General features: G+C 41.4%; 3 protein-coding genes across 42 annotated transcripts in view; all 3 read left to right on the forward strand.

Annotated features, from left to right (window-relative positions):
- Positions 1-26,787, forward strand: part of LOC142397750 (protocadherin gamma-C5-like) — a 260,382-nt gene that overhangs the window by 187,298 nt on the left and 46,297 nt on the right. For 3 of the 40 annotated variants that reach the window (XM_075481382.1, XM_075481405.1, XM_075481422.1), the window contains exon 1: positions 6,508-9,081. The exons of 30 other annotated variants lie outside the window; for them this stretch is intronic. In XM_075481382.1, coding sequence (XP_075337497.1) covers positions 6,700-9,081 — 2,382 coding nt within the window. In that variant the 5' untranslated portion in view covers positions 6,508-6,699. Of the gene's footprint in view, positions 1-348; positions 2,986-6,507; positions 9,082-12,882; positions 15,283-15,890; positions 18,549-26,787 lie in introns of those variants that run through there. 7 more of the 40 variants (XM_075481380.1, XM_075481391.1, XM_075481417.1 and 4 more) reach the window with 3 other exon arrangements.
- Positions 3,581-6,054, forward strand: LOC142398120 (protocadherin beta-16-like). The gene has a single exon (XM_075482101.1). The coding sequence runs from the start codon at positions 3,652-3,654 to the stop codon at positions 6,052-6,054; it is 2,403 nt and encodes an 800-aa protein (XP_075338216.1). The 5' UTR covers positions 3,581-3,651.
- LOC142398121 (protocadherin beta-16-like) lies at positions 9,479-12,139 on the forward strand. The gene has a single exon (XM_075482102.1). The coding sequence runs from the start codon at positions 9,737-9,739 to the stop codon at positions 12,137-12,139; it is 2,403 nt and encodes an 800-aa protein (XP_075338217.1). The 5' UTR covers positions 9,479-9,736.

The following is a 26,787-nucleotide window of genomic DNA, read 5'->3' on the forward strand; positions in this document are numbered from 1 at the left end:
TTATTTTTAACTCTGTTGTTCTTTAATTTTCTGTCCCTTCGTAAAGCTGACCTATTCCCTTTCAGCACCAAGGATTGAGACAGGTTAAGTGAAAGGAAACAACAATTGTTCCCCATTTATATACATGAAATTCCCATATATTTTCTTTTCATCACCTTTTCTGAAAATGCGTGCGTCATGGGAAAAAAAATCTGTGTATTCTTCGACATATTCTGCACGCATATAATTAAAAAAGAGGGGTTAGTTCCTTGTACATTTTTATAAATCATATTTTTCTTTCACTCTTTCTTACTTTTTATCTTTTGTACATTTTTCCTGCAGTTTGGTATTTTTGACTCTTAGGGACGCTATAGTCCAGCATGTTACTCTGCAAGAGTTTATTGTCGTCAGAGCCAGCCATCTTTGTACACCAACGATGAGACGAGCATATACTGTAGGAAACGACAGGATGCTGTCGTGACTAAACCCCTTGCCTCGCTTGGACTATTATTTTAAAGTTATTTTAATAGGACTATGCATTGACGATTGCTGTGCTATATCGCTGGAAGATATTATTCTAAAAAACTGCTTTTTTGCTTGTAACCTTTTATCGAGGAAACAATGAGACGGCAAGTACTGTTTTTCATCCCGTTCCTTTTCATCAGTCCTGTTCTCGGGCAAATCAGCTACTCTATGAACGAAGAAATGTCTGTAGGCTCCATAGTTGGAAGGATAGCAGAGGATTTGGGTGTAGATGTAGAGAGACTAAAGTCACGTAAGGCTCGTGTATTCTTTGGCGATAGCAGAGAATATATTGAGCTTAACAAAGACAGGGGAGTACTCCTGATCAAAGAAAGAATAGACCGAGAGGCATTTTGTGGCCAAACTATGCCTTGTGCACTGCACTTCCAAATAATCCTCGAAAAGCCCGTTGAATTTTATAGGATAATGGTTGAGATCGTAGACATAAATGATAACTCCCCCGTATTTGAGAAAGGCGATGTTCAGTTTAAAATAAGCGAGTCTGCAGTCATCGAGTCAAAATTTGATTTAGAAGGGGCGGTGGATTTAGACGTTGGAGTCAATGGTTTACAAACATACATGTTGGAACCCAAGGATAATTTTGCTCTAAAACTACACAGTCAAGCAGACGGCTCAAGGAATGTTGAGATGATTTTAAAACAACCTCTTGACAGAGAGAAAACGGAGCATTTGTCCTTAGTGTTGACGGCAGTAGATGGGGGAGAGCCGCAGATGTCTGGAACAATGCAGATTTTCATCACAGTGTTAGATGTCAACGATAATGCACCCGTTTTCACAAAGTCCATCTATAAAGCCACGGTTGAAGAAAATTCCCCAAAAGGCACAGACGTGATCTCAGTTAGTGCATCAGATGCTGACCATGGATCGAATGGGAAAATAAAATATTCGATCAGAAATACTTTAGATGACGTCAGGCATTTGTTTGAGGTAAATGAAAACACTGGCGAGATTCGGATGATTGGAAATGTTGACTATGAGAAGTCAAGAAATTATCAAATAAATGTACGCGCAAGTGACGACGGAGGACTAACGGACACATGCAAAGTAACAGTCGATATTATAGATGTAAATGATAACAATCCCCTTATTAATGTAATGTCCGAAACAAATACTATTTCTGAGGATGTACAAAGCCACACGGTCATAACGATTATTAATACTCAAGACATGGATGACGGTGAGAATGGCAAAGTTAAATGCACGATTAGTGAATATATTCCTTTTTCATTGAAGTCAACTGAAAATAATTTCTACAGCCTTATAACAGACAGTGATTTAGACAGAGAGAGAGCCTCTGAGTATAACATCACAGTGACCTGTTCTGATGAGGGAGTGCCCTCCCTCTCCAGCAGCGTCACTCTCACCTTACAGATATCTGATGTGAATGACAACGCGCCTGTCTTTGAGAGGAGCTCATATGAGGCCTACATTGTAGAAAACAACACACCAGGTCTCTCTATATTCACAATGAAAGCCACTGACGCTGACTGGAACCAGAATGCTCGTGTTTCTTACATACTGGAGGATTCCTCTGTTAACGGAGTGCCAGTCTCCTCATATGTGTCCGTTAGTGCTGATAGTGGAGTCATCCATGCAGTGCGCTCTTTTGACTACGAGCAGATCAAAGATTTCCAGTTCCGCGTCAAAGCTCAGGATGGAGGCTCTCCTCCACTCTGCAACAATGTGACTGTGAAAATACTGATCCAGGACCAGAACGATAACCCCCCTCAGGTTCTGTACCCAGTCCAGACTGGTGGCTCTGTGGTGGCTGAAATGGTGCCTCGTTCAGCAGATGTGGGCTATCTGGTCACTAAAGTGGTGGCTGTTGATGTGGACTCTGGACAGAATGCCTGGCTCTCCTATAAACTGCAGAAAGCCACAGACAGGGCGCTGTTTGAAGTGAGCTTACAGAATGGAGAAATAAGAACTATCCGTCAAGTCACTGATAAAGATGCTGTGAAACAAAGACTGACTGTTATAGTGGAGGACAACGGGCAGCCCTCTCGTTCAGCTACAGTCATTGTTAACGTGGCGGTGGCGGACAGCTTCCCTGAAGTACTGTCGGAGTTCACTGACTTTACACACGACAAGGAGTACAATGACAACCTGACTTTTTACTTAGTGTTGGCTCTGGCTGTAGTCTCCTTCCTCTTCATCACGTGTTTAGTGGTTATTATATCAGTGAAAATCTACAGATGGAGACAATCTCGCATCCTGTATCACTCCAGCCTCCCTGTGATTCCATATTATCCACCACGTTACTCGGACACTTTGGGGACAGGGACTCTCCCTCACGTGTACAATTACGAGGTGTGCAGGACGACTGACTCCAGAAAGAGTGACTGTAAGTTCGGCACAGTTGGTAGTCAGAACGTGCTGATAATGGACCCCAGTTCTACAGGAACGATGCAGCGGATACAGAGTGAGAAGAACATCCTGGATGAACCGGACTCTCCTTTAGAGGTTAGAGTGCTACAATTCTGATAAATGTATACATTTATTTTTACACTCAGCATTACTTTTGCCATGCTACATACTTTCAGCACCTTGGATAGGGAAAGAATGAACTCTTTTGATTATTAATCGTTCTTCATGTATTATCTTCCAATACTTTTCCTTGACCTTTATAGTTTTTTAATGTATTCATTTGTTTTTGGTCACATAGTTACGAAGCTTTCTGTTCAGCCATTAGTTTTTACTGATCCGGTAGAATTGTTTAAAACGTTCAGAGGATCTTTCCAGTTAAAAAGAGAGCGCCCTTTACGTTTACTGTTTGGTATTATATTCTCCAGTTGTTGATTGAAAGAAATGTGTCTTTTTTGGACTCTTGTTCTGCAGTTTCATTATTTGAACTCAGTGGGCCGCTGTTGACCAGCACCACGGTGTTTAAAATCATCTATATAGGAAGGCATCTCATGCTCTCTCACAGTGGCGACGAACTCCAGAGAATAACGTACAGTCAAATGTGGATTAAACCGTGGTGAAGGGATATTTTAAGTTGGAATTCATCTTCCGTCAAAACTCGTTTCAACAGAGTCATCTGCGTGTTTGATTTGGGTCAGTATTGCAGAGTACAAAAAGAAGACGACAAACGCTATTTTTGGTTCGACGGATTTGCCTGAAAGAACAATGAAACGGCAAGTAGGATTGTTGTTCTCGGTCCTCTCTTTACACACTGTGCTCAGTCAGGTCAGCTACTCCATTCCGGAAGAAATGGCCAAAGGCTCATTGGTTGGTAACATTGCTCAGGATCTAGGTTTGGATCTGAAACGATTACAAGCGGGTAAAGCTCGCATCCACACGGGAGACAACACAGAGTACATTCAGCTTAAGAGGGAAAAGGGGCTCCTCATCATCAAAGAAAAAATGGACCGCGAAGCTCTCTGTGGTCAGACGACGCCTTGTGCTTTACATTTTCAGATTGTTTTAGAGAACCCGATAGAAATCTTCTCAGTTACTGTCGAAATCACAGATATTAATGATAACGCTCCTGCATTCGAAAAGGAAGAAGGAAGGTTTGAAATAAGTGAGTCTGCAGTCATCGGCTCTAAATTCATGCTGGAGAAAGCAATAGATCCAGATATAGGTTTGAACGATCTTCAGAGCTATACACTGAAGCCCAATGACAATTTTATTCTTAAATTACACAGTCAGTCTGATGGCGGTAAAAAGGTTGAGATGATTTTACAGAAACCTCTCGATAGAGAAAAGCAGGAGTTTGCATCATTGTTATTAACGGCTGTAGACGGAGGAGAGCCGCAGCGGTCTGGGACTATGCAAATTCATATTACAGTATTAGACGCTAATGATAATGCTCCTGTTTTTACTCAAAACGTTTACAAAGCGGCTGTTAAAGAGAACTCAATCAAAGGAACAGTGATTACCAAAGTGAGTGCCTCTGATGCAGACAAAGGCTCCAATGGAGAGGTGAGCTACGTCATCGGAAAGAGCATGAGGACTTTGTCAAAATTATTCAACATTACTAAAGACGGGCGTCTTATATTAAATGGACCTGTTGATTATGAAAAATCCAAGAAGTATGAAATTGATGTAGAGGCAGTGGACCAAGGAGGTCTCTCTGATTCCAGCAAAGTGATTATTGATGTAGGTGACGTTAATGACAACAGCCCAGTTATGAATATGATTTCTTCATCAAATTCAATAGGAGAAGATTCGCCTCCAAACACAGTGGTTGCCGTAATGAGTGTAAATGATCCTGATTCTGACGAAAATGGGAAAGTTCGATGTGCAATTAATAAAAATATGCCATTTCTGATTACTTCTACATCCAGTAATCTGTATAGCTTACTGACAAACGGTGATTTAGACAGAGAGAGAGCCTCCGAGTATAACATCACAGTGATCTGCTCTGATGAGGGAGTGCCCTCCCTCTCCAGCAGCGTCACTCTCACCTTACAGATCTCTGATGTAAATGACAACGCGCCTGTCTTCGAGAGGAGCTCATATGAGGCCTACATTGTAGAAAACAACACACCAGGTCTCTCTGTATTCACAGTGAAAGCCACAGATGCTGACTGGAACCAGAATGCCCGTGTTTCTTACATACTGGAGGATTCCTCTGTTAACGGAGTGCCAGTCTCCTCGTATGTGTCCGTTAGTGCTGATAGTGGAGTCATCCATGCAGTGCGCTCTTTTGACTACGAGCAGATCAAAGATTTCCAGTTCCGTGTTAAAGCGCAGGATGGAGGCTCTCCTCCACTCAACAGCAATGTGACTGTGAAAATACTGATCCAGGACCAGAACGATAACCCTCCTCAGGTTCTGTACCCAGTCCAGACTGGTGGCTTTGTGGTGGCTGAAATGGTGCCTCGTTCAGCAGATGTGGGCTATCTGGTCACTAAAGTGGTGGCTGTTGATGTGGACTCTGGACAGAATGCCTGGCTCTCCTATAAACTGCAGAAAGCCACAGACAGGGCGCTGTTTGAAGTGGGCTTACAGAATGGAGAAATAAGAACTATCCGCCAAGTCACTGATAAAGATGCTGTGAAACAAAGACTGACTCTTATAGTGGAGGACAACGGGGAGCCCTCTCGTTCAACTACAGTCATTGTTAACGTGGCGGTGGCGGACAGCTTCCCTGAAGTGCTGTCGGAGTTCACTGACTTTACACACGACAAGGAGTACAATGACAACCTGACTTTTTACTTAGTGTTGGCTCTGGCTGTAGTCTCCTTCCTCTTCATCACGTGTTTAGTGGTTATTATATCAGTGAAAATCTACAGATGGAGACAGTCTCGCATCCTGTATCACTCCAGCCTCCCTGTGATTCCATATTATCCACCACGTTACTCGGACACTTTGGGGACAGGGACTCTCCCTCACGTGTACAATTACGAGGTGTGCAGGACAACTGACTCCAGAAAGAGTGACTGTAAGTTCGGCACAGTTGGTAGTCAGAACGTGCTGATAATGGACCCCAGTTCTACAGGAACGATGCAGCGGATACAGAGTGAGAAGAACATCCTGGATGAACTGGACTCTCCTTTAGAGGTTAGAGTGCTACAATTCTGATAAATTTATACATTTATTTTTACACTCAGCGTTACTTTTTACATGCTACATAGTTTCAGCACCTTGGATAGGGAAAGAATGCCCTCTTTTGATTTTTGGTCGCTCTTTATGTATTATCTTCCAATACTTTTCTTTGACCTTAACAGTTTTTGAATGTATTCATTTGTTTTTGGTCACATAGTTACGAAGCCTTCTATTCAGCCATTATTTTTTACTGATCCGGTCGAATTGTTAAAAACGTTCAGAGGATCTTTCCAGTTAAAAAGAGAGCGCCCTTTACGTTTACTGTTTGGTATTATATTCTCCAGTTGTTGATTGAAAGAAATGTGTCTTTTTTGGACTCTTGTTCTGCAGTTTCATTATTTGAACTCAGTGGGCCGCTGTTGACCAGCACCACGGTGTTTAAAATCATCTATATAGGAAGACATCTCATGCTCTCTCACAGTGGCGACGAACTCCAGAGAATAACGTACAGTCAAATGTGGATTAAACCGTGGTGAAGGGATATATTAAGTTGGAATTAATCTTCCGTCAAAAGTTGTTTCAACAGAGTCATCTGCGTGTTTGATTTGGGTCAGTATCGCAGAGTGCAAAAAGAAGACGACAAACGCTATTTTTGGTTCGACGGATTTGCCTGAAAGAACAATGAAACGGCAAGTAGGATTGTTGTTCTCGGTCATCTCTTTACACACCGTGCTCAGTCAGGTCAGCTACTCCATTCCGGAAGAAATGGCCAAAGGCTCATTGGTTGGCAACATTGCTCAGGATCTAGGTTTGGATCTGAAACGATTACAAGCGGGTAAAGCTCGCATCCACACGGGAGACAACACAGAGTACATTCAGCTTAAGAGGGAAAAGGGGCTCCTCATCATCAAAGAAAAAATGGACCGCGAAGCCCTCTGTGGTCAGACGACGCCTTGTGCTTTACATTTTCAGATTGTTTTAGAGAACCCGATAGAAATCTTCTCAGTTACTGTCGAAATCACAGATATTAATGATAATGCTCCTGCATTCGATAAGGAAGAAAGAAGGTTTGAAATAAGCGAGTCTGCAGTCATCGGCTCTAAATTCATGCTGGAGAAAGCAATAGATCCAGATATAGGTTTGAACGGTCTTCAGAGCTATACACTGAAGCCCAATGACAATTTTATTCTTAAATTACACAGTCAGTCTGATGGCGGTAAAAAGGTTGAGATGATTTTACAGAAACCTCTGGATAGAGAGAAGCAGGAGTTTGCATCATTGTTATTAACGGCTGTAGACGGAGGAGAGCCGCAGCGGTCTGGCACTATGCAAATTCATATTACAGTATTAGACGCTAATGATAATGCTCCTGTTTTTACTCAAAACGTTTACAAAGCGGCTGTTAAAGAGAACTCAATCAAAGGAACAGAGATTATCAAAGTGAGTGCCTCTGATGCAGACAAAGGCTCCAATGGAGAGGTGAGCTACGTCATCGGAAATAGCATGAGGGCTCTGTCAAAATTATTCAACATTACTAAAGACGGGCATATTATATTAAATGGACCTGTTGATTATGAAAAATCCAAGAAGTATGAAATTGATGTAGAGGCAGTGGACCAAGGAGGTCTCTCTGATTCCAGCAAAGTGATTATTGATGTAGGTGACGTTAATGACAACAGCCCAGTTATGAATATGATTTCTTCATCAAATTCAATAGGAGAAGATTCGCCTCCAAACACAGTGGTCGCTGTAATGAGTGTAAATGATCCTGATTCTGACGAAAATGGGAAAGTCCGATGTGCAATTGATAAAAATATGCCATTTCTGATTATTTCTACATCCAGTAATCTGTATAGCTTAGTTACAAATACTGACTTAGACAAAGAGAGAGCCTCCGTGTATAACATCACGGTGACCTGCTCTGATGAGGGAGTGCCCTCCCTCTCCAGCAGCATCACACTCACCTTACAGATCTCTGATGTGAATGACAACGCGCCTGTCTTTGAGAGGAGCTCATATGAGGCCTACATTGTAGAAAACAACACACCAGGTCTCTCTATATTCACAGTGAAAGCCAGAGATGCTGACTGGAACCAGAATGCCCGTGTTTCTTACATACTGGAGGACTCCTCTGTTAACGGAGTGCCAGTCTACTCATATGTGTCCGTTAGTGCTGATAGTGGAGTCATCCATGCAGTGCGCTCCTTTGACTACGAGCAGATCAAAGATTTCCAGTTCCGCGTCAAAGCTCAGGATGGAGGCTCTCCTCCACTCAGCAGCAATGTGACCGTGAATATACTGATCCAGGACCAGAACGATAACCCTCCTCAGGTTCTGTACCCAGTCCAGACTGGTGGCTCTGTGGTGGCTGAAATGGTGCCTCGTTCAGCAGATGTGGGCTATCTGGTCACTAAAGTGGTGGCTGTTGATGTGGACTCTGGACAGAATGCCTGGCTCTCCTATAAACTGCAGAAAGCCACAGACAGGGCGCTGTTTGAAGTGGGCTTACAGAATGGAGAAATAAGAACTATCCGCCAAGTCACTGATAAAGATGCTGTGAAGCAAAGACTGACTGTTATAGTGGAGGACAATGGGCAGCCCTCTCGTTCAGCTACAGTCATTGTTAACGTGGCGGTGGCGGACAGCTTCCCTGAAGTGCTGTCGGAGTTCACTGACTTTACACACGACAAGGAGTACAATGACAACCTGACTTTTTATTTAGTGTTGGCTCTGGCTGTAGTTTCCTTCCTCTTCATCACATGTTTAGTGGTTATTATATCAGTGAAAATTTACAGATGGAGACAGTCTCGCATCCTGTATCACTCCAGCCTCCCTGTGATTCCATATTATCCACCACGTTACTCGGACACTTTGGGGACAGGGACTCTCCCTCACGTGTACAATTACGAGGTGTGCAGGACGACTGACTCCAGAAAGAGTGACTGTAAGTTCGGCACAGTTGGTAGTCAGAACGTGCTGATAATGGACCCCAGTTCTACAGGAACGATGCAGCGGATACAGAGTGAGAAGAACATCCTGGATGAACCAGACTCTCCTCTAGAGGTTAGATTGCTACGGTTCTGATAAAACATCACTTTGTTTTTTTCTGCTTTACACACAAACCTCTTATCATTTGTCAGTCTAAAAATAATTTCAATCAATTACTAGATAATTTCTGCCAAAATGTTTGTGTTTTTTTCATTTGTTTTTATTTTCAGCACCCTGGAGAGCAACTTCGGACAATATTATGCATGTTTTTAGTTTGACAGAAAGTTCTCATTGTCCATCCACATATTTTTTCATCCTTACTACACATTATGAAATTAAGGAAATTATTTAGATGATGTCCCATTTAATTGGACATCAGTTCTTTTTTTCACTTTTCTCTTTCTGTCTTTATAAAACACATATTCTGCAGTTTTTCATTTTGAACTCAGTGGGCCGCTGTTGTCTTCTCTGTTGCAGCTGTAGTATATTAAAAGCAGTAACGCCTCTCCATGTCGATTTTGCAGACATAGGAGGCAGGCACTGACTGCTTTGTCTTCGTTTGTGCATGGGGTTATACACGACAACGTCGCACAGCTGTCATTCTTTTACCTCAATTTCTGGGATTATTATTCTTCATATGTTGCTTAAATTGCCGTCCTTCCTTAAAACCGACTTTAAGGAGGCTGTTTTTCTTTTTCTTTTTTTGCTTTAGTGGAGGTTTACTCAAACAATGAGGTGGCAAGTACTGATTTTTGTTTCACTTCTGTCATTTAGTTCAGTCTTCGGTCAAGTAAGCTATTCTGTTCCGGAAGAAATGGCAAAAGGATCGTTAGTTGGTAATATAGCTCAGGATTTAGGCTTGGATGTGAGACGACTAAAGTTACGTAGTGGTCGTGTTTATTCAAGTGACAGCAGCGAATACATCGAGCTGGATACCGAAAGAGGGCTCCTCCTTGTAAAAGAAAGAATAGATAGAGAGGCACTGTGCGGTGATACAACACCGTGCGCTTTGCATTTTCAAATTGTGTTAGAGAACCCTATGGAATTTTACAGCGTAACAGTTGAAATTACAGATATTAACGACAATGCACCAACTTTTGAAAAAAACGAAATAAAATTCACAATTAGCGAGTCTGCAGTTATTGGGGCGAAATTTGATTTAGAAAGAGCTATGGATTTGGATGTAGGGACAAACACTCTCCAAAGTTACGTGCTCATGCCCAGTGAAAATTTTTTACTCAAGCTGCACAACCAGGCAGACGGTACAAAGAATGTTGAAATGGTTTTGCAAAAACCCCTGGACAGAGAGAAAGACGAGTTCGTTTCATTGGTGCTGACGGCTGTGGATGGAGGAGAGCCACAGATGTCAGGAACAATGCAAATACGCATTACAGTGTTAGATGTGAATGATAATGCTCCTATTTTTACGCAGGCGGTATACAAGGGTACTGTGGCTGAAAATGCCGCAAAAGGCACAATTGTGACTTCGGTTAGTGCGTCAGATGCTGATCATGGTTTGAATGGCATGATTACATACTCGATAACAAATACTATGGATGAAGTCAGACAAATGTTTGAAGTAAACGAGAAAATCGGTGAAGTGCGATTGATTGGTCGTTTGGATTATGAAAAGAAAAAACATTTCCAGATCAATGTGCGCGCAAGAGATAACGGGGGATTAACGGATTCCTGCAAGGTGATAGTCGATGTTATTGATATTAATGACAACAATCCAACAATTAAGATTATGTCTAAATCGACTGTTATATCAGAGAGTGCAAGCCCCAGTACAGTCGTGACAATGATTAACATCCAAGACCCAGACTCGGGCGAAAACGGGGAAGTTCAGTGTTTTATAAATGATAATATTCCTTTCGCATTGAAAACGACGTCAAAAAATTTTTATAGCTTAATAACAGACAGTGATTTGGATAGAGAGAGAGCCTCTGAGTATAACATCACAGTGACCTGCTCTGATGAGGGAGTGCCCTCCCTCTCCAGCAGCGTCACTCTCACCTTACAGATCTCTGATGTGAATGACAACGCGCCTGTCTTTGAGAGGAGCTCATATGAGGCCTACATTGTAGAAAACAACACACCAGGTCTCTCTATATTCACAGTGAAAGCCAGAGACGCTGACTGGAACCAGAATGCCCGTGTTTCTTACATACTGGAGGACTCCTCTGTTAACGGAGTGCCAGTCTCCTCATATGTGTCCGTTAGTGCTGATAGTGGAGTCATCCATGCAGTGCGCTCTTTTGACTACGAGCAGATCAAAGATTTCCAGTTCCGCGTAAAAGCTCAGGATGGAGGCTCTCCTCCACTCAGCAGCAACGTGACTGTGGAAATACTGATCCAGGACCAGAACGATAACCCCCCTCAGGTTCTGTACCCAGTCCAGACTGGTGGCTCTGTGGTGGCTGAAATGGTGCCTCGTTCAGCAGATGTGGGCTATCTGGTCACTAAAGTGGTGGCTGTTGATGTGGACTCTGGACAGAATGCCTGGCTCTCCTATAAACTACAGAAAGCCACAGACAGGGCGCTGTTTGAAGTGGGCTTACAGAATGGAGAAATAAGAACTATCCGCCAAGTCACTGATAAAGATGCTGTGAAACAAAGACTGACTGTTATAGTGGAGGACAACGGGCAGCCCTCTCGTTCAGCTACAGTCATTGTTAACGTGGCGGTGGCGGACAGCTTCCCTGAAGTGCTGTCGGAGTTCACTGACTTTACACACGACAAGGAGTACAATGACAACCTGACTTTTTACTTAGTGTTGGCTCTGGCTGTAGTCTCCTTCCTCTTCATCATGTGTTTAGTGGTTATTATATCAGTGAAAATCTACAGATGGAGACAGTCTCGCATCCTGTATCACTCCAGCCTCCCTGTGATTCCATATTATCCACCACGTTACTCAGACACTTTGGGGGCAGGGACTCTCCCTCACGTGTACAATTACGAGGTGTGCAGGACGACTGACTCCAGAAAGAGTGACTGTAAGTTCGGCACAGTTGGTAGTCAGAACGTGCTGATAATGGACCCCAGTTCTACAGGAACGATGCAGCGGATACAGAGTGAGAAGAACATCCTGGATGAACCAGACTCACCTCTAGAGGTTGGTTATTTGGGGTAATACCTTTCGGCTTTTTTTCTTTCAAGTATTTTTTATTTATTTTTTAACTATTTATTTTAGTAGGTTGATACTTGCCGTTCAGTAATAGTTCATAGTCAGAACTAGTGGCATAGACAGTCGTTATAATCTAACACTAACTCCACAGTTTTATATTTAATTGAAAATAACCATCGTAATTCCCATCCTTCAGTTGACTTCCAACTCTCAGCACCAAGGATAGCTCCAGGCGTAAAACAGTTTCTGATGAAACTGTCATCCTTTTGCTTTGTTCTTCTCTGTTCGTGTAATTGTCATGTTGGGCATTTTAACGCTTTTTTCCACCCATTTGAGGAAATAGTTTTTCCATTTCTTCTGTTAACACTATCACCTCATTATTTATCGATGATTTTGGTTCATCACGTTCAGATCGATCTCTTTTTATACTTTACATTTTTGTCTTCAAGTCATAGTTTTAAATATTCCATCTGTAATTTTGCTTTTGAACTCAGAGGGACGCTGTTGACCAGTAAGTATTGGTTTTATAGCTGTTAGCGTTGTGGTACCACCCATAATCTCCATGTTTTAGAAAGACGCCGAGACAGTGTGATGCAATAAAAGACACATGGAAGGATGTAAAAGAACTCAGGACGTTGGACCGCACTTTTTTTCCCCTTTTCGGGATTTTTCAGTTTCTGTTTAGAGAACGGATCTCTAATAAATATAGGTGTAATTGGACATAAAGTGTTTTATTGGCGTATTAGACGATGATTGACATCACAATGAGTCGGCAAGTACTATTGTTTATTTCGGTCCTTTTTCTCAGCACTGTGCTTGGACAGGTCAGCTACTCTATTCCCGAGGAAATGACAAAAGGGTCTTTTGTTGGGAATATCGCACAGGATTTAGGATTAGATGTCAAAAGACTAAAATCGGGTAGGGCTCAGGTTTTCACTAGAGACAGCACTGCGTACGTCGAGTTAAACAGAGAACGGGGGATTCTTCTCCTTAAAGAAAGGATAGACAGAGAGGCGCTTTGTGGACAAATGACGCCCTGCGCTTTGCATTTTCAGATTTTATTGGAAGATCCGATGGAATTTTACAGCATTACAATTGAAATCACGGATATAAATGATAACCCCCCTATCTTTATCACGAGCGAGGCTAAATTTAACATCAGCGAGTCTGCGCTTCCTGGCACAACATTCACTTTAGACCGGGCTACCGATCTTGATGTGGGGGAAAATAGTTTAAAAGATTATGTGCTAAAACCAACAGATACGTTTTCTCTGAAAATGAATAATCAAGCAGATGGTAGTAAAAATGTCGAGATGGTATTAAATGCACCACTTGACAGGGAGGAAAATGAACACATCTCTCTGCTTTTGACGGCAGTGGATGGGGGAGAGCCGCAGATGACAGGAACAATGCAAATTCACATTACCGTTTTAGACGTAAATGATAATGCCCCTGTCTTCACACAGTCTATTTATAAAGCTTTCACAAATGAAAATACGGTAGAAGGAACAGTTGTAGCGACAGTTACTGCAACAGATGCAGATGAGGGCTCTAATGGCAGAGTAACTTATTCAATTGCAAATATGCTAGATCAAGCACGCGGGATGTTTGAAATAAATAAAGCCAGTGGCAAAGTCACTTTGAATAAAAAAATTGATTACGAAAAGACCAAAAATTTCCAGGTCAATATTCGGGCAAGTGATGATGGTGGTCTAACTGGATCATGTAAACTGATTGTTGATGTTTTAGACATGAATGATAACAGCCCTGATATTCATATTATGTCTAAATCAAATGTGATTTCAGAAGATGCAAAACCTAACACCGTTGTAACAATGATTAATGTTGAGGATGCAGATTCATCTGAAAATGGTAAAGTGCACTGCGTCATCGATGACAATTATTACTTCATTTTAAAGTCAGCATCAGAAAAGTTCTACAGTTTGATGACAGAGAGCGAATTGGATCGAGAAAAAGTCTCAGAGTATAACATAACAGTGACCTGCTCTGATGAGGGAGTGCCCTCCCTCTCCAGCAGCGTCACTCTCACCTTACAGATCTCTGATGTGAATGACAACGTGCCTGTCTTTGAGAGGAGCTCATATGAGGCCTACATTGTAGAGAACAACACACCAGGTCTCTCTATATTCACAGTGAAAGCCACAGACGCTGACTGGAACCAGAATGCCCGTGTTTCTTACATACTGGAGGACTCCTCTGTTAACGGAGTGGCAGTGTCCTCATATGTGTCCGTTAGTGCTGAGAGTGGAGTCATCCATGCAGTGCGCTCCTTTGACTACGAGCAGATCAAAGATTTCCAGTTCCACGTCAAAGCTCAGGATGGAGGCTCTCCTCCACTCAGCAGCAATGTGACTGTGAAAATACTGATCCAGGACCAGAACGATAACCCCCCTCAGGTTCTGTACCCAGTCCAGACTGGTGGCTCTGTGGTGGCTGAAATGGTGCCTCGTTCAGCAGATGTGGGCTATCTGGTCACTAAAGTGGTGGCTGTTGATGTGGACTCTGGACAGAATGCCTGGCTCTCCTATAAACTGCAGAAAGCCACAGACAGGGCGCTGTTTGAAGTGGGTTCACAGAATGGAGAACTAAGAACTATTCGCCAAGTCACTGATAAAGATGCTGTGAAACAAAGACTGACTGTTATAGTGGAGGACAACGGGCAGCCCTCTCGTTCAGCTACAGTCATTGTTAACGTGGCGGTGGCGGACAGCTTCCCTGAAGTGCTGTCGGAGTTCACTGACTTTACACACGACAAGGAGTACAATGACAACCTGACTTTTTACTTAGTGTTGGCTCTGGCTGTAGTTTCCTTTCTCTTCATCACGTGTTTAGTGGTTATTATATCAGTGAAAATCTACAGATGGAGACAGTCTCGCATCCTGTATCACTCCAGCCTCCCTGTGATTCCATATTATCCACCACGTTACTCAGACACTTTGGGGACAGGGACTCTCCCTCACGTGTACAATTACGAGGTGTGCAGGACGACTGACTCCAGAAAGAGTGACTGTAAGTTCGGCACAGTTGGTAGTCAGAACGTGCTGATAATGGACCCCAGTTCTACAGGAACGATGCAGCGGATACAGAGTGAGAAGAACATCCTGGATGAACCAGACTCTCCTTTAGAGGTTAGCATTTTCAAACTATCTCTGCACAGTTTGTCATCAGGTTAAATAATTGGCAATAATTATGGCGGCTTTGGCTCAGGTAGAGTCGCCATCCCTATGGTGGAAGTTTGCCCAGCTCCTCCACGTGCTCAAGTGTAAGTCAGTCCGAAAAAAAACGTAACACTCTCTGACCTCCTCATCGGTGTGTCGTTTTCGAGAAAGAAACGCTGTATTTATGATGTGCTGTATGTGTAACAACAATTACTTTATAAGGTTGTAATAATGAGCGAAAGAGAAACAATCTGTAAAGCCTTTTTTAGAACCTAAGATAAAGTTAAAAAGTTCCGAATAATTGGACACCATTACATTGCTGTCATATTTTCAGCACCCTGGATAGAGACTAGAGTTCATATTCAAAATCATGTCAATATCTTTATATCGCAAGTGTCTTTAACTTGACCATTACATTTCTATGTTGTGCCATTTGTCAGGCAGTGTCTGCAAATGTTCCTCAGGGTTTTTTCCGTTATTTTGTTTTTGAAGTACTATTAAGCGATGTTGCTTTATAATGATTCAAATGTTTGATTCTTATTTTTAATGTAAGCGTGCAATTTAATTTTCCACCTTTCGTGTGCACTTTTACATCATCAACTCAGAGTGCCGCTGTTGGCTAGTCTGTGTTTGATTCACTGCAGACTCTTGGTACCTCCCATCACGTCTTTATTTTAGGGGGAGAAAGAGAAAGAAGCAAATCACACCGTCTGGAATTTACTCGACATACTGGATTTGGTAACCTTTTCTCTGCTTGGAATAAACCCTAAAACTCGCACTGACTTAAATTCTTCAAGACAAATGTACAGATGTTATACGTGGTTCAGAGTTGGATGGCGTCGGATAGAACAATGAGAGGGCAAGTACTGTTGTTTTTCTCGGTCCTCTCCCTCAGCCCGGTGCTCGGACAAGTCAGCTATTCCATCCCTGAGGAAATGACTAAAGGTTCTTTAGTTGGTAACATGGCTAAAGATTTTGGCTTAGATGTTAAAAGACTTCAGTCAGGTAAAGCTCGCATTTTTACTCCAGATAGTGGCGATTATATTGAGCTGAATAAAGAAAGAGGAGTCCTCTTCATCAAAAACAGGATAGACAGAGAGGCGCTTTGTGGACAAACGACTCCATGCGCTTTGCATTTTCAGATTATATTAGAGAATCCAATGGAGTTTTACGGTGTTACTGTCGAGATCACAGATATTAATGATAACCCCCCATCATTTGAAAAGGCCAATGTCAAATTTAAAATTAGCGAATCCGCTCTCCGTGGGGCTAAATTCATATTAGATCGAGCCGTTGATCTTGATGTAGGTGTAAATGGTTTGCAAACCTACAAACTCGAACCGATAGAGAATTTTGTAATTAAATTACACGATCAAGCAGATGGGACAAAAAACGTTGAAATGATCTTAGAGAAACCTCTTGACAGAGAAAAACATGAACACTTGTCTTTGGTTCTGACGGCAGTAGATGGGGGGGAGCCGCAGATGACAGGAACAATGCAGATCCTGATAACTGTTTTAGACGTTAACGACAACGCTCCTGTTTTTACACAGTCTGTTTATAAAGCTTCTATAAGAGAAAATGCTTCGGTAGGAACAGTTGTAATGTCAGTTACTGCAACAGATGCAGACGAGGGGTCTAATGGTAGGATAACGTATTCTATTTCTAGTATTTTAGATAATGCTCGTGGGTTATTTGAAATAAATCACGAAAGTGGTGAAATTCGGATTCAGGGAAATGTTGACTATGAAAAAGCTCGAACATTTCAGATCAATATTCGGGCAAGTGATGAAGGGGGACTAGTTGACTCGTGTAAAGTGATGATTGACGTCATTGACATTAATGACAATAATCCCAACATCCATATTATGTCTAAATCAAATATTATATCAGAAGATGCTAAACCCGGTACTGTTGTAACAATGATTCATATTCAAGACGCAGATGCGGGTGAAAACGGAAAAGTCCAGTGCAACATGAATGATGATATCCATTTTGTGATGAAGTCTTCAACTGGTGATTTTTACAGCTTAGTAACAGACGGTGAATTAGACAGAGAGGACGCGTGTGGATATAACATCACAGTGACCTGTTCTGATGAGGGAGTGCCCTCCCTCTCCAGCAGCGTCACTCTCACCTTACAGATCTCTGATGTGAATGACAACGCGCCTGTCTTTGAGAGGAGCTCATATGAGGCCTACATTGTAGAAAACAACACACCAGGTCTCTCTATATTCACAGTGAAAGCCACAGACCCTGACTGGAACCAGAATGCCCGTGTTTCTTACATACTGGAGGATTCCTCTGTTAACGGAGTGCCAGTCTCCTCATATGTGTCCGTTAGTGCTGATAGTGGAGTCATCCATGCAGTGCGCTCTTTTGACTACGAGCAGATCAAAGATTTCAAGTTCCACGTCAAAGCGCAGGATGGAGGCTCTCCTCCACTCAGCAGCAATGTGACTGTGAAAATACTGATCCAGGACCAGAACGATAACCCCCCACAGGTTCTGTACCCAGTCCAGACTGGTGGCTCTGTGGTGGCTGAAATGGTGCCTCGTTCAGCAGATGTGGGCTATCTGGTCACTAAAGTGGTGGCTGTTGATGTGGACTCTGGACAGAATGCCTGGCTCTCCTATAAACTGCAGAAAGCCACAGACAGGGCGCTGTTTGAAGTGGGCTTACAGAATGGAGAAATAAGAACTATCCGCCAAGTCACTGATAAAGATGCTGTGAAGCAAAGACTGACTGTTATAGTGGAGGACAACGGGCAGCCCTCTCGTTCAGCTACAGTCATTGTTAACGTGGCGGTGGCGGACAGCTTCCCTGAAGTGCTGTCGGAGTTCACTGACTTTACACACGACAAGGAGTACAATGACAACCTGACTTTTTACTTAGTGTTGGCTCTGGCTGTAGTCTCCTTCCTCTTCATCACCTGTTTAGTGGTTATTATATCAGTGAAAATCTACAGATGGAGACAGTCTCGGATCCTGTATCACTCCAGCCTCCCTGTGATCCCATATTATCCACCACGTTACTCGGACACTTTGGGGACAGGGACTCTCCCTCACGTGTACAATTACGAGGTGTGCAGGACGACTGACTCCAGAAAGAGTGACTGTAAGTTCGGCACAGTTGGTAGTCAGAACGTGCTGATAATGGACCCCAGTTCTACAGGAACGATGCAGCGGATACAGAGTGAGAAGAACATCCTGGATGAACCAGACTCTCCTGTAGAGGTTGGTTATTTGGAGCTCAAGTCAGCCGTATGAGTGATGCAATGTTCTCTGTAGTACATTTTTAGCAGGCATTAATTTTCACTACTCTAGTTAGCACCCTGGACAGTGGCTCTGGGATTATTATATTTTTTTCTTTCTTTTTTGTATTGCTTTTGCTTCGTCCATTGGTTATATCTATTTATCTGTCTTTCTATATATCTGTCTATTTATATATCATTTCATTGTTTGCGCTTTCCTTTTACGTCTGTAAGTGCCGCTGTTGGTCAGTGTAAGGAAAAGAACAAAATGCTCCCTCCCATTTTTTTGTTACAGCTTGGCTGACAAAGACAGCTACTCAGTGCCGTGCAATGAACTCATAATCAAACATTGGGTCGGATTGTAACCCCCCTGGTTTATTTACAACTCGGATTTTTCAAAAGTTATCGTCAAGATGGCTGTTCTTTCCTGTATAACCGAAAGGAGAATTATTTCATGGTGGCCGTTGCTTCTCTGCATCTGTTTCGCAGAAATGGCTGTCGGTCAGCTCCGGTATTCAATACCTGAAGAGATGGCGACGGGCTCGGTTGTCGGGAATATAATTCAGGATCTTGGCTTGGATATTAAACGACTGAAATCTGGGCGGGCTAGAATTTTTACCGAGGACGGCAGTGAGTACATTGGTCTGAATGCAGAAAAAGGAACTTTAGTCGTGGCTCAAAGGATAGACAGAGAAGAACTGTGTAAGCAAGTGTCTCCCTGTTCTCTTCATTTCCAAATTATTCTTGAAAATCCAATGGAGCTGCACAGAATAGATATAGAGATTACAGATATAAATGATAACGCTCCGTTTTTTTCAAAGAAAGAATACAGTTTTCAGATTAGCGAATCTGCCTCACCAGGGGCTCGCTATTTGCTTGAGAGTGCCAGAGATCCCGATGTAGCTCAAAACACGATTCAGACATACAAACTCACCCCTACTGATCATTTCAAGTTAAACATTGTATCTCGGTCTGATGGAACAAAGTATATTGAAATGGTTCTTCACACATCGCTCGACAGAGAAAATCAAGAGGAGCATAAATTAACTTTGACAGCTTTTGACGGTGGTAATCCTCAAAAATCAGGTTCTGTCAAAATAAACGTGATTGTTATGGATGCAAATGACAATGCGCCTGTATTCAGTCAGTCTGTTTATAGAGTTACAGTTCCTGAAAATGCATCAAAAGGTACAGTGGTTTTGAGAGTCAGTGCTACCGACAATGATAAGGGAGCAAACGAAGAGGTGATGTATTCATTTTCACAGCATACCAATAGTGCATCATCGCTGTTTAATATGGATTCCAATACCGGAGAAATTACTGTAACTGGTGTTTTAGATTACGAAAAAGCTAAACATTATGAAATAGATATTGGGGCTACAGACAAAGGGGGGCTAACAGACGCAAGTAAGGTACTAATTGAGGTGAGCGACCTGAATGATAATGCACCTGTCATAAGCATCATTTCTCTCTCCAATCCCATACCTGAGGATTCGGCTATAAACACAGTCATAGCCATGATCAACATCAAAGACTTGGACTCGGGTAAAAATGGCCAAGTTCGGTGTTTTATAAGCCGAGATTTGCCTTTTAAAATCAAATCATCAACGACAAATTTTTATAGCCTGATATCTGATGATGTTTTGGACCGAGAAATTGTGCCTGATTATAATATAACAATAACAGCAATAGATGAGGGTTCCCCACCTTATTCCACAAACAAGACCATAAATCTAAGAATATCAGACATAAATGACAACGCCCCAGTGTTCCAAAAAAATTCTTTGACAGCTTCCATCATGGAAAATAATTCACCTGGCATGCCACTCCTGTGCGTTAAAGCCAGTGACATGGACTATGGGAACAATGCACGCATTTCTTATTTCCTAGATGACATCCAACTGAATGGCATGCCTGCCTCATCTTATTTTTCCATCAATGCAGAGAGTGGAGAGATACTTGCAGTTCGCTCTTTTGACTACGAGCAAATAAAAGAGTTCCTGATTCGCATCAAAGCTCAGGATGGAGGCTCCCCTCCACTCAGCAGCAACGTGACTGTGAAAATACTGATCCAGGACCAGAACGATAACCCCCCTCAGGTTCTGTACCCAGTCCAGACTGGTGGCTCTGTGGTGGCTGAAATGGTGCCTCGTTCAGCAGATGTGGGCTATCTGGTCACTAAAGTGGTGGCTGTTGATGTGGACTCTGGACAGAATGCCTGGCTCTCCTATAAACTGCAGAAAGCCACAGACAGGGCGCTGTTTGAAGTGGGCTCACAGAATGGAGAAATAAGAACTATCCGCCAAGTCACTGATAAAGATGCTGTGAAGCAAAGACTGACTGTTATAGTGGAGGACAACGGGCAGCCCTCTCGTTCAGCTACAGTCATTGTTAACGTGGCGGTGGCGGACAGCTTCCCTGAAGTGCTGTCGGAGTTCACTGACTTTACACACGACAAGGAGTACAATGACAACCTGACTTTTTACTTAGTGTTGGCTCTGGCTGTAGTTTCATTCCTCTTCATCACGTGTTTAGTGGTTATTATATCAGTGAAAATCTACAGATGGAAACAAGAGCGCTTGTTTTACAAATCTAGTGGAAATCTTCCTGTCATTCCGTATTATCCACACCTTTACGCAGACGCAGGAGGTACTGGCACGTTGAAGCAGGGCTTCAGTTATGATGTATATGGAACTACTAACTCTCGGATGAGTGATGTAAAATGTTCTGGACCCTTCAGTCAAAGCACTCTGAGCGTTGACCATAGCGCTACCAAGACAGTTCCAAGGCTTAAAACAGAGTCAGAGAATGTGCTCATAGAGGTGAGGGCAGTGCCTTGAATATATACTATATGTATATTGTTTTAACGTTTGTTTAGCCAGTCATTATTTCAAATCATTACACTCATTTTGGCTGTCAGTGAAAGATCTTGCCACAACAGAATTAATCAATATGTATTTAGCTTCTTTAAGTAATTTTTGTAGCTGAATTCTAAGATATAGGCAGTGTGGGTGACAAGATGAACCAAGGTATTTAATAGTTGTGGGGAAAATGCATATTTACTTCTGTCTTAAACATCTTTTTCTGTCACTGCCCTGGCAAGTACAACATTGGACTTTTATCTACAACAACTTCATGACCCTTACATTCTGATTTCAGTTTTATTAAAAAAGACACCAAGAAATAAGGAAATATCACTTAGGTTTTGTTCTGGTCTGGTTCTTTTACTTTTCCTTTGCAGTTTTCAAAAAACTCATTTTTTCCCCCTTATTTGGGAAAAAACTGCATATCCTCATATCTCATGACAATAATATCATGAATATTTCATTTAGTGTTGATACTCATCGTCAACCTCTTGTATTTATACCTCATGTTATATGAAGATGATAAAAGGCTTTCTACATGTTTTGACACCGCTTGACTTTGAATGGTTGAATATTTTACTGTTCAATGTGAATCAGAGTATGTTTTAGTGACCTACAGTTTTACCCCTATTTGAGAGGAGTAAAAAAGTGGGAGAAGCTTCAGTGACACAAAAAAACAATTCTGGGTTTTTAGCGTACTGAAGCTTTGCTGCAGATCACTCTCACAATGAGACACACAACCACACAGTGCACTAGTTTAGATCAGGTTGTTATCAGTGACCTAATTCCCTTCATAACACCATGCAGTCATAGGCACAGGGCTGCACTTACACAGAAAAGAAAGGATGGAGCTCCTATTTTGACTACAACAAAGCCAATTGATCCAAATCAGAAAATAAAATGCAAAGAATGGCATAATATTTTTGTTTCAATATCAAAAGTATGGTAAAGAAGACAAGGGAACAGTCATTATGCGGATCATGAGGAGATTGAGAACGAGGTAGAAAAACTGTGATGGAGAGGAGGAGAGAGGCAGTGGGGGAGGGGAAGAGGCACGTGGTAGCCAGCATAGTCTCACCATCCCTGTGCAGCATTTGTGTTGCAGATGCACAGCAGCCATTTTGATCGTCAGCACTCTTTGTATGCTGAAAAATGTTGAAATTAGGGAAGTCTTGTGTGTGATATTAAGCAATATTTGGCACCTGCACGGTAACAGACAGGGATAGATTGAGATATCTTCTGATAAAGTATGAAAGAATGAGAGTAAGATATAACAAATGGAGCTGAGTAACATTTGGTTTGTAACAAACAACCAGAGGATGTCAGACAGGACAGAGGCTTGAACAAAAAAAATAAATATTAAAATTTAGTCACGCAATATCTGACTTAGATTGTATTGTAATCTAGGTGTTTAGAAATGCAGTGGGGAAAAAAAAAACCTCATATGAATACAGTAAATGACTTTCTGTTGTGATTTTGTTGTTTACTGAATATGAAAACTTTGTATTGTGTTTTAAAGTAAGGATGTGGCTTACTCAGTGCTTATAACATTGTTAGTATTATAATGTGGTGATGAATCTTTTTTTGTTGAACCACATTTGTTGAATTCGGATTACACTTTAGATCTATATTTAAGGCTTTATGGAAACATCTGTAGTTTCGCACATTAGTGATGACGACTAAATACTGGTATGTTGTGTTTGCGGATATTCCTTCTGCAGTGAGGTTAGCTCTTTTATTGAGTTTTAAGAGAAGTCATTGTACCAACAACTGGTCTGTTGTGGTAGCTCCTGGTGCTAAATGTATTTCAGCAGTAGGTCTGGGGATGTGTGTGTCAAAACAGAAGTCGACAAACTACAAAGCCAAAACCCAGTTTAATTGCATTAACCCCCATATCTGCCGGAAGCAGTCTGCTGTAATTATCAGACCACATATGTGCAGTTTTACCTGTTTCAGCTGTGTTTAAAACACTGTGACTCATTTTCTCAGATTTATAGCGGTGATGGTTTTTACTCTGCCATAAATTCTTTTCACCACAGTGTCTCCATAGGGGTCAAAGTTCTCAGCAACGTCTTTGTAACCAACTAAACAGTTCAGGCTGTTTGGACTTTATATTGTATCATGTCAATGAGATGCTTCATCTTTCACGTGTTTTAAGAAACCAACATTGAAATTGTCATTGCTGTTCATTTAGAGTCCTACTTAAACCTCCAAACATTAGTTTGCTAGACTTGCTATTGAGTATAATCGGACACAGATGCTTCTGGTTCCCACGGGCCTAAGTTGTTAAGTGTTCAGTTCAGTTCAGTTAAGTTAAATGTCTGGTTCTTCCAGCCAAGCTGTCTGTTGAGCAGATGTGTGCACATGTTTATGCCAGTGGCGCTCATGAGCCCTTTGTACTCTTTGTTTCAGGATGTGGTGAATACTGTAAGATCTCATTTTATGTTTGTTTACAATATGGCTCTCGTATCTATAATAGGGCTATGAGCATGATTTCAGTATGTAACCATATGTGCACAGCTCTCATGCATGATATTCTCTAAATATGGTGATCGCTGCTACCTTTGTCCTGCTGTTTTGTTGTCTGATACAAAGATGTATATTTAAACTTGCACAGGACACAGTCATGATTTTAGAGAGAGTCTTTGTGCTTTAAGCAAGTTTTCGTCAGTTTTGAGGGCCATACCTTCACATGTTTGTTATTGTGCAGCTCTACCTCAAATGTCTTGTATTCTTTCATTATTTTATACTGATGGCTAAACTCCTCATTTGAGCACAGTGTTTATTTGAAAGTGAAGAGAGTACAGGCATGTAGTATAAACTTATTTGCTTTTTTCCCCATAACATGATAATATGAGGTGAATTATTAAGAGTTTACAAAAGATTTTGGCAATGATATGTTTGATTATCTTTGAGAAATAACACTATTGATTACCTTGAGCATTTTTGGGTATTATTATGTTTGTGTGTTTTGTTTTTCTAAAATTTCAACTACAGTAAAGTTCTCAGCCTTAAAAGTTTTTTGTGATTCAAAGGAACAACCAGGTTTTGCAATCTTTGCAGTCAAAAACATGTGTATTATTCTCATATCATATTGTGTCTCACTTTATATGAGATTTTGTCTCATATTTACATCCAAACAGAGATATTAGGTAAATATTTGTTTACTCTGTAGTAAACATGTTAGATTGTGGCGCAGACTTGGATGGCCACTATTCATCATTCAGTCTTCATTTCCAACAGTCCTCCTTTTTCCTCCTGATCTCATTTTCTGCATCTCTCCCCTCCCCCTCTCCAGCTGCACCACTCTGCTGCAGAGGAAGAAAGACACAGAGAAAAGGGCAGAGGACGATTGCTCAATGTAGGGCATTTTGTCCTCTCTATAAAAAGAAATTATACACCATGTGGTGTCGTTTCATCTCTGTGTTGAGCACCAAGAAAAAACATCTCCTTTACAGACTGTTGTCAGGAAAATATTTGTTACCCAGTAGTCTATACATATGTACTTTGTTTGAACATATTCTCAGAAAACATTTGTCTGAGCATCAGTTCTCATGTTTTCATCTGTCGTCTTCTTTGTCTTCCATCTTGTTTTTGTAATTCTTTTTTATATCAGCCTAACCAGCTTGCAGGAAACATGATGGGATGAAAGCACTGGAGGTGGGATGTGGTACCATAGCAACAAGCTGACTCACAGGCAGGGCTGTACCATTTTTATGAAGCCACAGGGTGTCAGCAGCAGATGCAGCCTTTGGTGTGTGATAACTCCATGTATTTGTTGATTTTGAGAGGACAGGAAACACCCCTGTGTTGGGTGAGGATAGTGCAGTGTCCTCAGACCTGGGGTGTCTGATGGAGAGAAGGGAGGAGGGAGAGGGAGATCATGGCTGCTTGTAATATTTTTTTTCTTGTATATATGCACTGATGTTTACTTTTCCCACTCTTGTTCCAGCAAACCACCGTTCGTGTGATATGAGTGTTTTGACAAAAACAACCCATATCTTCTTAAAAAAAACATTTTCTGCCATATGAAGCAGTAATATTTTGGTTTCCTTTTATTATTTATTTTTTTATTTGTTTCATTGTTCTTGTTTGTGACCAGTTTTGTATAGATAAGCACCATTATTATCATATTTGTCTGGAAGATATAGTTTATATTGTCTGTATTTTCATACACACCTTCATACACAACTGTACAGTCTAATCAAAATCAGCCTATGCTTTTCTTTACCCTCACAAAGACACTCATGCACACATCAGCTGTGACAAACATTGAGCCACAGTGCAAAAAATCTCATTAATATGGCATGTTTTTTTTCTGGGGCATCGCCTCTAGGCCCCCTGCTGTTGCTTTGAGGGTAGTGGTTTTGTGCTGCAGTACAGTATTTTGGTTGTGATTCATACATTGGTGGTATATTTAGTGTTCTTTCTCTTTTAAATTCCCCTCAGCAGTGATCAGGTTACTGAAGTTGTTGTATGCCACCAATGTATGTCAAGTTTGTACTTGTGTGAAGTGATAGAGGATTGTTAATCTCTGCTGCATGGTATTATTTAACACATAAAACATTACTGGACATACTTTCTTGGTCAAGATGTCACAGTGACCCGGGAAACTTGATTGTGTAATATCATTTTTTCTCTCTATGGCAGAGTTATTATTCCTGTATTTGTCAACAGTTTTTATCGCTCTTTGATTTCCTGTTTTCCTTTTTAGGAAAATATTAATATTTGGTCCTTTCTCTTTCTTTTGCATTTTGTCATTGTCATACGTGTTATCACAAGCATAGCAGAGCTAAAACAAAGTTTATATTAAAGCTCTATTCAAGTACATTCATTTGAATCTCACTCACATGTATATACTCAGTGCTTGATGCTTCAGATTCTTTAACCTGGATTGTTTCAGTTTTTCATTCTTCAAAGTTATATCCCATTCTCTGTTTTATCAACATTATTAAGAAATTGTGTAGCTTCATTCTTTTGTATTAATTTGCTTTTTCTCTTCTATTTTCCTGTGACTGACACAAATACAGATCAAGCTGCACATAGTTCTTTGCACATAGTTTAACTGTACACAATGACTTTGTGTTTGTAAACAATTCAGTTGAGAGACACATTTTCCAAAATTAAACATAAATAACATATGTGAAGAACAACAGACATTTAAATTCACAATCTGATGATATTTTCACGGTAAGTATGCTGCTTGTTGCTGTGCTTCCCAAAGTCCAACTCTGTATACTGACCACCAGTCTAACTGACTTCCTTTCCCTCTTTTTTTTCTCTTTCATGTGTCCCCTTCTCTGCATGGTGCTGTTCCTGTTTCCTCCCTGTCTCATGTTAAATCCCGACTCACCAAAT

Source organism: Odontesthes bonariensis, chromosome 13, assembly GCF_027942865.1.
Source record: "Odontesthes bonariensis isolate fOdoBon6 chromosome 13, fOdoBon6.hap1, whole genome shotgun sequence".
In the NCBI taxonomy this organism is placed as follows: Eukaryota; Metazoa; Chordata; class Actinopteri; order Atheriniformes; family Atherinopsidae; genus Odontesthes; species Odontesthes bonariensis.

Coding starts and splice junctions, on each gene's coding strand:
- LOC142398120 (XM_075482101.1), top strand. CDS start 3,652: ATGAAACGGCAAGTAGGATTGTTGTTCTCGGTCCTCTCTTTACACACT.
- LOC142398121 (XM_075482102.1), top strand. CDS start 9,737: ATGAGGTGGCAAGTACTGATTTTTGTTTCACTTCTGTCATTTAGTTCA.